Raw genomic sequence first — 16,299 nt, 5'->3', positions numbered from 1 at the left:
GATATTATGTAGAACCCACCCTGCGGATTCTACAAAGGACCTTTTAATATTCCAAGGGTTTTATCTAGAACCCACCCAGGGGTTCTACTAAGAACCTTTTTATATTCCAAGGGTTTTTATCTAGAACCCACCCAGGGGGTTCTACCGAGAACCTTTTCATATGCCAAGGGTTTTATCTAGAATGCCCTTATTTCTGAGAGTGTATCAGCTGTATTTTGACAGGGAGGCTGATGAGAAACTGAACAAAGGATTTGTTAGTGACCAGAGACATGAAGAGAAAAGTATTGATGGATGTAGAATAACCACAGGGAGAACACTGGATAAACAAACTGTGTGGCAGTTTACCTTTGACGTCTTTTTTCCAGACTCAGAAAGGCAACAGAACATAAATTAATTTCCTCTGTATGTGTGTCAGGTGAAGGAGCGTCTCCAGTTTTGGTGCCACACTTCAATATTCACCTTTTGTGTCAAGAATTGGTATTGACTTTTCTTATTGATTGGCCTGGTGGATGAAATCCTAAACATCCTGACCTACTTTTACCTTTGTCACATCGAGTTAGTGGCAGCAGTGTTTAAAACTGCACAGACTGACGGGCTGCATTTCTGTTTCCCAACATCGTCACTTGTGATCAGTGCGGTTTGTGCGCAATCAAACAGCTGCAGGCAGTAGTCTCATAATAACCTGACCCACACTGGGAATTATGACTGTTATCTAAATTTCAGTTCTTCTCGTTGTTTCTTACTCACGAGTCCAGTCCACAAAGACAAGCAAAACACCCCTCTAGAGTCTAAGGCTAGGTTGCACGAATAAGGATTAATTTTTAAACCTGATTAAATCATGGTTTAACTTAAAATTATGTTGCAAAATTTCAAAGTTGATTAAAATTAAGAAAGATTGACTTAAAACCTCTCTTTTAACCTCAGTTTAGTTTTTGCTTTAAACCTACATTAAACTGAATTCTGTTGCACTAATACTAAGATTTAAAATATGATCTGTTTTTAACTTTAAACTGACAAGGGTCTAACTTTTCAAATGGATTTTTGGTTCTCTGTTGAGCCATCATAAGTAGGCTGACTAGGCTTGCCGACTTTTAAGCTAGCCATCAAATAATGTAATGTTAGCTAGCTAGCGAACAATACTACTTAAAAAAAACTTTTCAGGTAGCTAGCAAACAAAACAACAATGTACCAACATTTTTAGCCAGGTAGCAAACCATATAACATTAAAAAAATAGTTTTAGCCAGCTAGCAAACAGCAAAACTTTTTTTTAGCTAGCTAGCAAACTGTGTAATTTTTAGTTAACCTTTTAGCTAGCTAGTAAACCATTTAATGTTTTGTTAAACAATACAGAGAAAAAGTGCACAGTTCCAGTCCTCTTTTATATTTACTAGATCCCAGCTGCACTCAGATTTAGTTTGTATGTGTTTATTTGTTTAAATTTGGGTGAGCAAGCATCTCCATATTGATTAAACTTTATTTAATTTCTGTTTACATCACTGAACCTGGATTTACTAAACTGAGATTAGTTTTTAAAGTTGCTGCCAACTGTCTCCTTTCTGCTTGAAGTCTGTCAAAATGTGTCCAGATATCTAGAATGATATCCAGTCATTCCACATGGGACTGACAGAAATTAGCCCAATCATAGTCTCAATAAATAGCTCTATTTTTAGTTTTCATAAAAGAAAATCAACAGGTTCATGTTTTCTGCTTTCTGTCTCAACAACTGTTGGATATATTACCTCTTGGTTTCCTGCAAAGCTTAGCACTTAATTTCTCTTCTCTTTTTTCTTCATATTGCAGCCTTTGTTGCTCTGAATTGCATACATAGTACAGCGCTTTTGTTGTCCTCAGCTATCTTAGTGTGTCTTTGCTGTATTTATGTATGTTGCTGTTTATATCTGTGTTTTTTTTATGCTGCCTTCCTGTAGAAGTAATTTCCTGTTTCTGAACTAAACTCAATACAACTGCAAGATGAAAAATAAAACATTCAGTTCTCAAAATGTCCCTCAGCTCTTTGATAAATTGCATATATTAGGCTCGTGTTTCTCAAAGGAGTTAATAGTCACCGGAGGACACAGGGGAGCCAGTTCTGGTACTGAATGATGAAAATCAAGGAAATGGATTTGTAGTTGAAACGTAGCAGTAACACAGCTGAAAGAACCGAAAAGGCAGTGATAAAGGAAGCAAAAATACAGCCAACAAAATACCATTTCTATCAGGAAGAATATGATTTGATGGGATTTATCTCAAGGAGCTGACACTGATTGTGCAGCGCTGTTTATTTTTCTACCAAAGATGTTTTGCTTTGCTCAGGGAGTAGGTTTCTCTGCTGAAAATATATTTCAGAAGGGGTACATTACTGAAAAAAGTTTGAGACCCACTGTGCTCCGCAAATCCATACTGAAGTTTTCAGCCCTGTTATAACAAACTGAGGTGACATTTGTTTCTGGCCACCAGTTATCGGTCACCGCATGATGAATCTATGAACCCGGCGCCCTGTCAGTCTCAATTATAATTGAACTGGAGAAGAGAAGATGGCCTGACAACACTGCTCATATTGCAAATATCATAACATGGTTGCCAAATAAATGTCTAAAGCTATGTTTTTGTGACATAAAAGACATTTTTTCAGCAAAAAGTACCATCCATTAAATTGTGTTTTTCATATTTTCTGCAGTGTTCAGCTTCCTGTGGTGGCGGCGTGCAGCGTCGCCTCATCAAATGTGTGAACACGAAGGCTGAGACAAATGAAGAAGTGGATCAAGATCAGTGCGACCATGAGACGCAGCCCGAGAGCCTCCAGAAGTGTAATTTACAGGACTGCGAGAGCGCCCCCACTGGTGAGTAAATCAAGATGCAAACAATCCATCACTGCTGCTTGAATAGACTTTTAGAAGATTTATGCAACATAGTTATTTAGTTTGAGTGAGACTTTTGTTTTAAGGTTTAACAGCATTACTGATCTAATCCTCCATTTTTATAGAAATAATAGACTGAAGACTGAAGCCTTGTGCTCTGATAACTGAGCATTTTAGTATAAATGTGATCATCATGATCGCAGGGAGCACTTGAGCACAGTGTGCCTCCAGCTCAGGGTTAAGTTAAAAGCATTCCCGTTGTGAAGCTGGACAGATTTGTATTTTGCTGCTGGCAGTATCAGTCGCTGCTTTCTCTGAACTTGCCAACACACACACACACAAAGTCCAGACTGCCAAAAGAACAACAAGTTATTTTTACTCAAGACACACACCAACGTCACCTTGTCGTCACATATTCTGGGCAACAACTGACAGTTTGTCTGCACGCTGCAGCTAAAGCTCAATTCACAGATTTCATGCAGGAGATTTTATCTCTATATTGTGATTTTTGTTCGGTGTTACGGGGACGGGACATTCCAAACATTCCAAGTTCAGGTTCAGCTGTATTGTCATGTGTATTTGAATACAATTACATTCTTGTGTTCTGGCTCTTGCTGCCTTAACACAAATGACACACACTGCAGACCTACATAAACAAGCCTGTGTGCACACAGAGTTTTTATACGTGGATACGCAATGTGCAACACACAATAATACAACACTGAGAGGTGCGTATGGTGTGTCAGCTGTTCAGCGGCCTGACTGCCTGTGGAGAGAAACTGGTTCGTGTGTGATTTGATGCTCTGATAGTGTTTTTTTAGATTGAAGGAGCGAGAACAGAAGCAGTGTTGCTGGTGTCCTTGACGATGTTTTGGGATTCCCTTTTGCAGCCAGTGGTGTAAATGCTGTGATGTTGTGGTAGTTCTTTGCCAGTGTTGTGCAAGTTCACACAGCAGACAGCAAACAGACAGCGAATACCAACAGGCTGTTGAAATTTCCAACTGGAAACTCCGAAATTCTGACTTTCCAGCTTAAATTGAATGCACCATAATGAAGGCATGTCTGTCTGTTTCTCACTGTAACCATGGATGTATTTAGAATAACTGTAACAGAGATACCAGTCTGCAGTGTCGCCCAGGTCACATCCTTCATGCTGCTTGAACAAAGAAAGTTTTTATATCATGTCAAAACTTTTGTCCATGCAGTATGTTTTGCATGCTCTCGCTTTCTCTCTGCTGTGAGTCTGTTTCACACTTTTTTTTTAACCAGTTTCTTTGTTAAAAAGTTTCTTTACCAGCTTCATTGGATCTCTCAGGAGTGAATGATGCTCACATTCATGTTCATTAGTTGTAAACTGATTTGTCCAGTTCACCAAAAACATGCACATGTTCAATGAACGACGTTCTTTTAGCGTGTTCATACTCAACGCTGCTCTTTGCCAAAGATTTTTGCTTTTGTCTTTACTGTCTGTTGAAGCCGTCTGCAGCCTTGAACAGTCAGGTTACCAAACCAAACTGTGATACAGCCTGTTAATACACTCTCTGTGGTACTGTGATCAAAGTTCAGAAGAGTTTTGGTATTCATACCAAACTTCTTGAGATGTCTCATCAAATATGGTCTGTGTCTTCTTGAGGATGTAGTTGGTGTTGAGAAACCACGTGACAGCGTCTGTGAGAAATCAACAATTTCTATGGTTGTAAATAGAAAAATGATTCCCTCTGATCCTTCTAAAGTCCTTCAATATCTTTTAAATTGCCTGCAGCCACATGGCTTTACATTTCTAACATACAGCATATGAAAAAACTAGCGGAAATAAATGGTTTCTGTATCCTGGGGGATAGAGTCATTTGACAGGCCGTGGGAGGAAGAGTGCTAAGTGGGTGAACTTTGCATCATGAGAAACTCAGAAGGAGGGATGGCTCAAGTACTCAGGTCATGTGACTTCATGCCAACATTTAAAAATATGTTCATCATTTATATCAAAATCCAAAATGACAGCGTATGTAGATAATTTGTTTCAGGTTTACTATATTTTAGGATGATTTTATGTGTTTTTATAGATTACCAGTCTGTGCATATTTATGCCTTGTGACTGATCAAAACGCTCACAACATTTGCCTGTTCAGTGAGCTTCTGTTGACAAAAGGATATTCCTCGTGAAGTGGCATCACAGACAGATGGTAGTATAAAAACAGGAAGATGTTTTGATTATATATGATAATAGTTTATTGTTTACTTAAAGTTTAGATTTGTTTCCACCGTTCAAAACATGTATCACTTTTTTTTCTCTTTTTAAAACTTTGTGTGCGAAACATGAAGGAAAGTAGCTAATTAATTGGTTATAAAAATATATTAAAAGTTGGCACATTAATTATTTAAAAAAGGGGGGGAAATGCTGAAGCTATACCCTAAATGGGCAGTGTTTCTCAGGAGATTCAGAGTTTAAATAAAAAAAAATCATGAAATTTAGTTATTTTAGCCTTAATACATACAAAAGAAAACAGCAATTCATTTTAATTTTCCAAAAATATTTGTACATACTTGCTCATTTAAGGGTTAAAAAGCTGTCATGGTTAAATGTGTGTTTGAATCTCAGAATCAATTTTTGGATTATATAAAGAGCGACACAGTAACCCTTTTGTTAGCAGTGCTGCCTCACAGCAAGGTTTATTCAAGTTCCTCCAGTGTTTGCTCCAGTTTTCTCCCAAAATCCTAACCCTAAACCACGCCGATCAGCTACCTCGAACCAGATGAACCGGTGTAGGAGAGATACGAATGGACAGATGGATTTTTGCCCGGGATCAGACCTGCGAGGACGCCCACTCCACTCAGTTGATTCTCCGATTGAAATGGAGTGTAACAAGTTTGAAACTCAGTCTGATGTCAGGAAAGATGGATCTGGTTTATTTGAGATATAATGACAGATGAATCAGAGAAAACCCAGAAAGTTTGAGATTCAGTGTTGGCTCATGAAGTGTTGTCTGGTTTTAGCAAAAAAGATCACAAATTTGAAGGAAAAAAAGAAGTACAGTAAAGAGAAAATTCCTGAGAATAACCAGCTGATTGTATGCACACCTACACAAGCAACATACAGCATAAGGTATAAACATGCAAATCTTTTTTTCACATTTTTTGCATCATGTAGATCTCTGAACAGCCTCTTTTGTTATGTATCAACATCTTTAACATGGGAATAATTTAAAAGTTTGTGCTCCATCTGTTCTTATCAGTTTTCAGTTTAAAAACTGAGTCACGAAAAAGTAAAAATAACTAAAAAGCATCTCCTAATTAAAATAAGAAAATAAATTATAGCCTCTCTTTTAAATCAAACACGATCTGTTTTGTTATCATCTGTTTTGTAGCAGATAAGGGATAAACATAAGTTACAGAAGTTTTAAATAATACTAAAAATAAACTGAGCCTTTGTGATTTTTCTGATCTTTTAGGGACTTTATTCTCCCTTTAGACTTCAGCTTGGTTTCGTGAGTCACCGGCTTACAAAGTAACTGAGGCATAATCCTCACTTCACCAAACACATAGACCTTCAAGTGGAAAATACACCCCCAGAAAAGTCCTGATTTGACTTGAAAAATAATTTATTTTATGCCTGCTGGTATTCTGGCTTATATTTGAGAGCATTATTAAAGTTGAGAGGATGTGGAGAATTAATACACCAGCAGGTGCTGTACTTTAATCTAAAATTGTATGATTTAACTAGAACTCATGGACCCAAAGGTTGTGTTAGACGATTATGCACATTTATATTAGATTCAGAGAAACAGTATTTTATACTGCTGATGCCACAGGCTTCGAGGTTGTTGTAGTCCAGGTTGTGACCTGTTCTTTTTCTCTACTGTGCAGAAACATCTGCAAAAGTCCCTCAGTTGAAACAGATTCAGTCAATTCTTAAAACCGTTCTCCTTCAGTTTTCAGTCACAAAGTTTGACTTGTGATACAGGCATGAATAATGTCGCGCATCACTGCAGGCACACTGTTCAAGGATATCATCAGTATTAGCACCCGAGGAACCAATAAGGTGATAAAAAAAATATGTATTTTTGGAGCGTCTGCCAACAAATCAACACTTGAACTCATAACAAATTATGTGTAAAGCAAAAACTAGAGTCCCAAAATCTTTGCACAGTGCAGTTCTGTTCCTGGGAGCTTTGTGTAATCCTGTTTGTTAGCAATGCTAGCAGTATGGCTTAGTTGGTGGCAATGTTAATCTGTCTTTTGGTTAAATGTACGAGTGGTTCGCCACTTCAGGCCAGATTGGAAATCTCATCATCCGTCCATCAGACGGGTCAGCATGAACCTTTGTCCAGACATTCATGGTCTCCAGAAGTTAACTCCTGCTGACTTTTCCTCTGGCGCTGCCATGAGGTTCATACTTCTGCTTTTGTTTGAGTTGAATATCTTAAAGGTACAATGTGGAATTTTGAGAAAGTTATTATCGACACTAGTGCATCCTGGGAATGAGGTTCGTAAACTTAGGCTTCTGCTGTAGAAGATGCCAGTCGTTTGTTGACATAAGCAGACTCCATGTCTAAGCTACATTAGCTTGTGTTCAGAGTTCAATATTAATGCTTTTTTTTCACTTGCCCAACTTGGTCAGAAATCTACATGCCCAGAGTCAGTTTTTACTAACCCCTGTACAAATTGTATATAGATTTACTAGCCAGACATGGAATTTTGCTTGCCCCTGGCAAGAGGGCCATCCTTATTATTGAGTCCTGCAGTGTTGCACACCTCTGTTGTTAGGGAGGTGAAGAGAGGTGAAGCATGCATAAATGTCAAATGCTTTGCGTTGACCTGGAAAAGGCTAAGTCTTTAATATAGAAATCAGTTGTCAGGCTGTTACAGTGTAGGCAACAGAGAAAGTCAGTGCAGGTCTCAGTTTTATGTTGCATTACAGTCTGTTCACACATTGTCAGTTGCTTCACATGTTATCTTTAACAACTCTTGGCGGTACTGTCAGACATTCATGTCTCCCTCAGGATGATTTATAATGAATGGTAAGCTCTTTTAGCAGCTTTTCCTCTGATACCACCATCAGCCCAAAGCTTTAATTTGTCCACTTCTTTGGATTCTGGACAAATCCCTGGAAAACAGCATTCATACCAGCCTTACCTGTACTTTGTGTTTAGTGCCAATTAGGAAATGTTAGCATGCTAACATGCTAAACAGTGAACATGGTAAACAGTAAAGCTGCTAACATCAGCATGTCAGTATAGTCACTGGCTGACGTTGGTATTTAACTCAAAGGCGTGTTGTGTTGACGTTCACCCTCACAGAGCTGCCAGCGAGGCTGGAGACTCTTTGATTGTTTGTGGATTGCTGTTGTATATTTTGACTCCTCCTGACTGCGTCTGTTGTATACTGGGCCAGCTGTGTCACCAACACGATGATGATGATGATGACATGTTGTGTCAAACCTTGTGTGTGTGTGTGGATGTTAGTTGGGGATCACCTGTGGGTGGTTCATCTCCGGTTTGTTTTTACATGCTGAGGAGGAGACCCTGCCCAAAACTTTCACTTTATTGTACCTCAGTCGTCGAGTGCACATCTTTCATTTCAGTGTTTATTTTGACTAAACCTTAGACCGGTGATTTTCTTACTTCCTCCCGTCCAATCCATCAAATCCACTGATTTAAATTAAACTGCGATATTAGAAAAGAAGATGGACCCACGTGTCCAGTGACCACTTTGATTATAAGGCACCTGAAAAGGTGATTTACACAAAAGAAAAGGTTTGACCTTAAAGCAAACAGCGAAGGCTAAAATTAAAACTTCCGCTGCTGCTGGCTGTGGGCTGGGCTGTTCACTGGGGTGTTCATTAGACAGCGACTTTTTGCATATGTAGATGGAGATATATGAGTAAAATGTCAAACTAGAGCTATTACCAAAACCTTCAACATGAATAAGGGTTGTGATTATTGAGAACTCCAATAAAAGATATCTCATATCTTCACAGTGAACACAGAAAAAAAGAGAAAACATCTTGAAGCTTTGACACTAGAAAATATTCACATGAAGCTGAAATCAAAAAATTTGGACATCATGTTCTTTTTAGTTTTAATATTTCTTCTTGTTTATATTGCTTGTTTCCCTTATTTATTATTTTTTACTGATGCTTCTTTTTATTTTGTTGTTCTTTGCTGGTGTAACACCCCAGCAAGAGCACGCTGCTCTTGTTCAGCATCACAAATTAATCGATCACGCCAACATTTCAGTCCCTCTGGAGCTTTGACAAGAGGTTTCTAACAGTTTGCACAACACCGATCTTAAATAGATAATGCTGAGTAAGAGCAGCGTGTAGGATTTTCTTTTCTTACATAGAAGCTGCGGCTTAAGAAAATGGCCGACAACTTTCACCTCGAAAGAAATTAGGTTCTCTCTGAGGAATAGAGCCACAGTTTAATAAAGATGTCTGTCCGTCGCCTGCTTCCAGAGAAACAGCCCATACTGACCATTATTACTTTTCACCTTTTGTTTTGATTATTTTCTATTTCAGTATTTATTGTCAGATACTACATACTAAGCAGAACTGCAGGCAGGGAGGGATGGACGTGTTCAGAGTATTTTTTCTTATTTGTATTTATTTATTTTTCTTGTCTTACATCTGAAAATCCTTCTTTAATCAAATATTATGAGCTGACTGGTATTGGATTTTATGGGCCGACACTGATACCGATATTAGGCAGTAAAAAAACATCTTATAACAACATTAATGTATTCTTAATACAGAATATAGAATATATACATTTTTCCTATTGATCCCTCAAAAGTGGTGAACTTTTGCAACAAAGCCAAGTCTCTCATGGCTGCTCTAAAAACTGCTCACAACCAGTGGTAGACAGTAATGAAGTACATTTACTTGAGTATTTGTTTTTTTTGGAAACTTATGACTTTCACTCCACTACATTTCAAAGGCAAATATTGTACTTTTGACTCCACTACATTTCTAGGAAGGTTGTTGTTATTTTTTGACTGAGCACAGCTTTGAAGTCAGCTGTTGGTGTTTTTTCTTTTCTAAAATGCAATTGGTCACATGCTGTGTTCCTCACAGAGGGAAACCAATCACAGTAGCTCCTCTCAAATGGACTGATGTAAAAGTGGAAATACGCCCAGGTGCACTAACAAGCACAAGCATTCAAACAAAAAGCAGTAATGGTGACGGCAGGAGAAAGACAAAATTAAATCTCAAGATGTTATTATAATTATTAATTATTCCAGGTAGCTTTTTAAGTTGGATTGTTTTTCTTGGGGTGAAAAATACTGCCCCTGAAGACAGAAAGAAATCTCAGTTATTTAACAGACTTGGAGAATTGACCACAAAATTCAAAATGGCTGACTTCCTGTTGGTGATGGGTCCAAGAGACTTTTTTGCACGTCTGGGCTGATACATGTGTGTACCGATTTTTGTGCATTTTCGGGGGCTGCTGTTTAAAGGGCGTTGTCAAGCCATTGCTGAAAAATATATCATGCATCACAACATCAAGAGAGTCTTCGTACTGAGGTCGGTGCTCGGGCCTGAAATAGAAGGTTAGTCTGGGATTATCACTACTGGAATTGGATGAGGGGATCATAGACTGACGAATCACAGTTTGAACTTATTCAATATAACCACAGAGTAGACAGCAGAGAGCCCAAAGAATAATATATTCCCAAAATGTTTAGAGTCCAATTACAAGCAGTGTTGTGATTCAGTAATAATCTTCACTTGCCGCTTTTCTGAAATTTGGGTATTTGGGGGGAAAAATGTGTTTTCTGTGTGTGCGTGTTGTTTTTTTCTACATTAAAATAGACAGCGTTGAATGAAAGAAGAAAAACATAATTATAACCGGTGACAAACTTTTGAACAGTGGTGTAATTATTTCAGTGCTACTATGGTTCCAGCTTTAAAGACCTGCACACTTACCACCACAAAAGTTTAATAATGACAGTGTTTCAGTCCCGCCTGGATCTTCGTCAGGTCAGAATGTTTGAACAATGAGAACTTCGTCCATAACAGGGTTTAATCCCGGGAAACAGCAACAAATCTAATCAAGACCTTTTCCCGTCTCATCGGAAATATAGTGACAGGAAACAAAAATGTTTTATTTTTTTATCTTTTTTAGACATATTAAAATATATTCACAAAGACGTAGACTGACAGTTTACTGTAATCAAACATGCAGCGGATATGTGTGTGCGTGTGTGTGTGCTATGCACCGGTCAAACACAAAACATTAATTAATTATTAATTAACACAAAGCGCTATGATTAAAACACACATGCACAGTCTGAGTCTGACCTTGTGGGATTCTGCCTCTGTTGTAGGTGGTACGTAACACCTTCTGGCCCATCAGACTCACTCTGTTGCAGGCTGACCTCTTGTGATTTTGCCAGTACCATAGTTGATACTGTTTGCTCGCTGAATTCATCTTTTGCAGGTAGCTCGCACTCGCAGCCTCGATTCGCACCAGCAGAGCATCCGTAGAATACTTAATTTAATAGAAAACAGTTTAGAAAACACCAAGTGACTCGATTTAATGAATTTCATTAGTTTATATAATGAAGGTTTGTAAAATATCACTTTCATGAGGTTGTTATCCTCAGAAGACAAATCAAAGACAGTTAACTAAATATTTCATAATTCTGGCAGTCGCAGTCGAGCAGCAGATATAACGAAGCTCAAGTTGGATGCAAAGCTTTTATTAATTCTAATGTTGATGGACATAAACTGTGTTCTTCTGCCTTAATAATGATCAAAATAACGCACAAAAAAGCTCTGGTAAGGAACACATACATGCGTAATTCTTCTTGCAGGATTTAGTGTTGCTTGAGATGAGCAGGGCTTAGCTGAAGGATTCCTGGGAAAATTGGCTTCCTTTCCCCGGATAGAAAAAGTCTCATTTTCAGGAGAAATATGAATCCCTAATCCATATTTTATACATCATGCGCCTCAATACACCAACGAGCTGCATGACAGCAGGTATGACCAAGCATTCAAACCCCACAGGGCGCTAAACATTCATAATGAAATAAATTACAAAAACAACGCACAGAGGAAAAACCACCAGTTTTTCTGACTGTATGAAGCACTTTGCCGTACTGTACTTCAGTCAACGGCAGCACTGATAACACTGTGAATCCACCAGTTCTTCTTCCTCTAATGATGCCTCGTCACAAGACCAGTGGAAAGGCTGACTACAGAAGCCTCAAAGGTCCTCTTTGTTAACCAGGCACGCAGAAGACGAGCTAGGACTCTTTTTTTCAAACTTTGATAGAGTTGAAGAAGACATTTTCCATCAAAGCAGCTATTCACAGCGAGAAAATTATAGGCTGCGACCTTTTTTGTTTGTTTGAAACACATTCATGGTTTGACATTTCTATCTTCTGTTTTAAGTTAGATTCTGTTACACTGTCAATCAAAACTTTTATACCTTCAGTGGATCAAAGTTTATATCGGACTTCGATGTGTTTGTGTCTAGAAAATGCAACCATTTTGGCGCTGGAGGTGTATTTTTGCTCCAGTAGATGTTACTGTGTGAAGGTTGTCTGCAGAGAACAGCAGGTTATAACTGCTTTTGTTGTTGTTCGTTTTTTCAGTTTACTTTTCCTCCCTCTTATCAAATAAATAAAAAATGAGTGACAATAATCTCCAAAAATATTCATCACTCCTTTCATATTTCCTGTAATGAAGCAAACATCGTTTGCACTTTTTTAAAATACATTTTCTCATGTCGGCCGCTGCAGTTCAGTGGCATTTCTGCTTTATATCGGATGTGAAATCACAGCGTTCCTCGGAGGGCAGCCTGTAAAGAGCCTGAACGGCGGCTTTGCTGACATTTTGAAGGCATAGAGGTGCAAAACTGTTATTGTAAATATCTGAGGCGAATGATAACATGACAGCAAACAGCTGGTCATGTTAAAGCAGTGTGTGACTCTCCATCTCAGTTCAGAATTTGTTCATGTCTCACGTTTCAATGAGACACTAAGACGGTTGCATATATGTTCTCTTTTCTCCTCGTGGTGTTGGAGGAAATTTTGGGACAGTAGCATGTGTGGTCAGCCTTTCAAACAGAGCATTAGTGCAATAATGTTTTCACATGTGACATGTTTGAAATGACGTGTGTGTGCATGTCATGTTATAAATTCACGTGTTCATTAAGAAATCACGTTGGCTAAGGAAACTGCAGACTGAATTCAAAAGGCAAAATTTAGTTAAGGGTAAGGGTTGTAAGGGGTTTTGGTGAACGGCAGCAATGAATTTTTAGGCTTAACTGTGACAGATGTATATTTCAATATGGATGTTTTCACTAAAATCAATAAATAGTGCAAATGATATGATGATCTTAAGGAATATGATGTATTGCTATAGATTAAATGACACAACAGTAGGGCTGCGATATGGACAAAATCAATTGACCCTTTGCTAAACCCCGCCCCCCCAAACATAGCTTAGCAACCGTAACTAGTGCTGTCAAGCTTTTCATTTTTCCACATGGAGACGCAGTGTGCAGGAGGCTTTGAGGAGAGAGATTCTCAGCGTTTCACAAGTCTGGGCGGTGGCGTCTTTTTTTCTCTCTCAAAAACATGAAACACAAGAGCACGCGTGTGGTGAATGGATTAAACTCTTACTTACTTACTCTTACCCTCACCCTCATGCCGATTGAAGTTAAGGTTTTGATTTTTAGTGCACAGAACACTGCTGGAGTTTCACAGGAAAACAGCGTTGCAGAATCTCCCAAACAATTTAAGTGAATGGTGACCAGTTTTCATAAATACTAGAACAGCTAGAACAGTCTGTTAAGTTCAGAAAAATACATCACATCACTGTAACGCAACCAGAAAATACACAACACTTATGCCACAACACAACACAGCTTTATCCAAAATCTTAGATGATGTCTAGTCTCATATCACAGTATCCATAAAATGTTGATATACTGCTCAGCCCTTCTCATTCTTCATCTTTTCACCTCACGAAAGACATCTTCATCATTCAGAAATCAGCAGTTTGGTTTTTTTTTTTTTTTTGCTTGATATAAAATGTTGACGTCAAACTATAATAAAAACCCCAAATGTGTCACCTCCCACATTTATCAAAGATAATACCTGTTCTGTGTTAGACGGATGGTGCAGTGAAGTTTTTTGTCATGAATGTGTGACTCAGTTTTTTTCTTTTTTATCTCCTCCACACAATCTGATCCATTAAAATAAAATTATGCAATTTAGTCAAAAGCCAGTGAAATCAATGACTGTGTCTCATCAAAGCTTTTGAATGTGGTGCACATTAGGTGTTCTGAAGTAAAGATCAGATTATAAACACGTCAGAATAGCCAGATGGTGAGTTCTGTAGTGCTGAATGATCTTGTGCCTGAGTCTAAAGAGACATTCATGTGTGCATCTCATTTGATTTGATAGAAACAACATAGAAACTCTATGTAACTTATTTCCTTTGTCAAATGAAAACCATTTAAGCGTAAACAGTTAATGTTAAACCTGTATTATTCCAACTTTTGATTTTTTCCATTTGAAATTACTGGGTGCTTTTAAAGGGATCAAAAATATATTTTTTTCCTCTCATAGAGATTTTTGCCTTTCTTTCTTTGAATATAATATAATTATAATACCCTGCTAGTACCGTGTTGGACCCCGTTTTGCCTTCATAACTGTTTTAATTCTTGGTGTCAAGGTGCTGGAAACATTGCTCAGTGATTTTGGTCCATATTGACATGATGGCATCTAACAGTTGCTGCAGATTTGTCGGCTGCACATCCATGATGCAAATCTCCCGTTCCACCGCTTCCCAAAGGTGCTCTATTGCAGTGTTTCTGGTCCTCAGGGACGCCTGCCTTGCATGTGCTGCTCCAACACACCTGATTCAAATGATGAGGCTTCTGCAGAGGCTTGATGACGAGCTGATCATTTGAATCAGGTGTGTTGGAGCAGGGAAACGACTAAAACATGCAGGGCAGGGGTCCCTGAGGACCAGGGTTAGGAAACACTGCTCTGTTGGATTCAGATCTGGTGGCTGCTGAGGCCAGTGGAGTACAGTGAACTCATTGTCATGTTCAAGAAACCAGTTTGAGATGATTTGAGCTTTGTGACATGGTGCGTTATCCTGCTGGGAGTATCCATCAGAAGATGGGTGCACTGTGGTTTTAAAGGGATGGACATGGTCAGCAACAATACTCAGGTAGACTGTGGTGTTTGAATGACGCTCAGTTGGTACTAAGTGGCCCAGAGTGTGCAAAGAAAATATCCCCCACACCATTAGACCACCAGCAGCCTGAACCGTTGATACAAGGCAGGATGGATCCATGCTTTCATGTTATTTATGCCAAATTAGCACCCTACCATCTCATTCCCATTCTGATACTCGGTTTGAACTTCAGCAGGTCGTCTTTATCATGTCTACATGTGTAAATGCATTGAGTTCCTGCCATGTGATTGGCTGATTAGATATTAGCATTAACAAGCTGTTGAATGGGTGTACCTAATAAAGAGGCCAGTGAATGCATTTTGTGTGTGTAGAGTGTGTGACTTACTTTAACCTGCTGTAGCTAATTTAACTATAAATGATGATAATAATGATAATAAATTGCCTTGATACCTTGATAATAACTCACAGAAGTAAAACGTAAAAACACTGGAGGGCATTTACACATTCTCAGGAACAGAAAAAGTAATATATTAGCCAAGGCTGTACACGTATTTTAAACAAAGTTGTTATTCAGACAACAAAATAAGAGTGTAAAAGCCTGCATTCAAATGCAAAGTTTTGCAGCTATGTGACCTGCTAATCTCATGCAGGAAACATTACGGCTTTAAGTGAAGGATTATCTCACACTTAGATTTGACCTTGTCTTCATTGTTTTCCTCCTCTGAGAGCACTTACACAGCTAATTTGTTCGTCCTCTCTCTCTATAGATACATACAGTATAGCTCTCAGAAAAGACAATTGTATGTCGCTCAATGCACCTGTGAACCTTGTGACACGTGGAATATGAGGCCGAGTGCTGAGGCACTTTCTCTCCTTATTCTTATTCCCGGAAAATGCGATTCCTTGGAATAACCATTCAAACTGTTTTCTGTTCCAAGAAATATAACAGCATATATAAAATATTGGAATATATTTAGAAAGCACGTAGGCCAACAGTTTATTTCTTTAACATATGCAACTGGTGTGTGTATATGCCGGTAGAATACATTGAAAACTAATTGTACTTAATACACACAAAGTGTCAGGAATTAAATCACTTCTGACCCTGTGGGATTGTGTCATAGCTGTTAATGCAATCAGTACAATAAACTGTGGGCTTTACCATCTGAATTAGACTCAAACATGATCTCTGTCATCCAGCTTTGCGTGGAAATACTCTTAAAGACTGAACAGTGAAGATGCTAATTGTGTGCTGTGTGAATTGTCATATCTACCAACCATGAGAC

At 38.5% G+C, this 16,299-nt stretch overlaps 1 protein-coding gene across 1 annotated transcript in view; it reads left to right on the top strand.

Moving 5' to 3' along the window:
* The window catches only part of adamts7 (a disintegrin-like and metallopeptidase (reprolysin type) with thrombospondin type 1 motif, 7), a 141,218-nt gene that overhangs the window by 110,098 nt on the left and 14,821 nt on the right, over positions 1-16,299 (top strand). The window contains exon 23 of the mRNA XM_084742036.1: positions 2,679-2,841. Within this exon, the coding sequence (XP_084598162.1) occupies positions 2,679-2,841 (163 nt within the window). The remainder of the gene's footprint in view (positions 1-2,678; positions 2,842-16,299) is intronic.

Source organism: Lutjanus erythropterus, chromosome 1 (genome assembly GCF_056507025.1).
Source record: "Lutjanus erythropterus isolate fLutEry1 chromosome 1, fLutEry1.hap2, whole genome shotgun sequence".
Classification (NCBI taxonomy): Eukaryota; Metazoa; Chordata; class Actinopteri; order Lutjaniformes; family Lutjanidae; genus Lutjanus; species Lutjanus erythropterus.
This window is presented reverse-complemented; position numbering and strand designations above follow the sequence as displayed.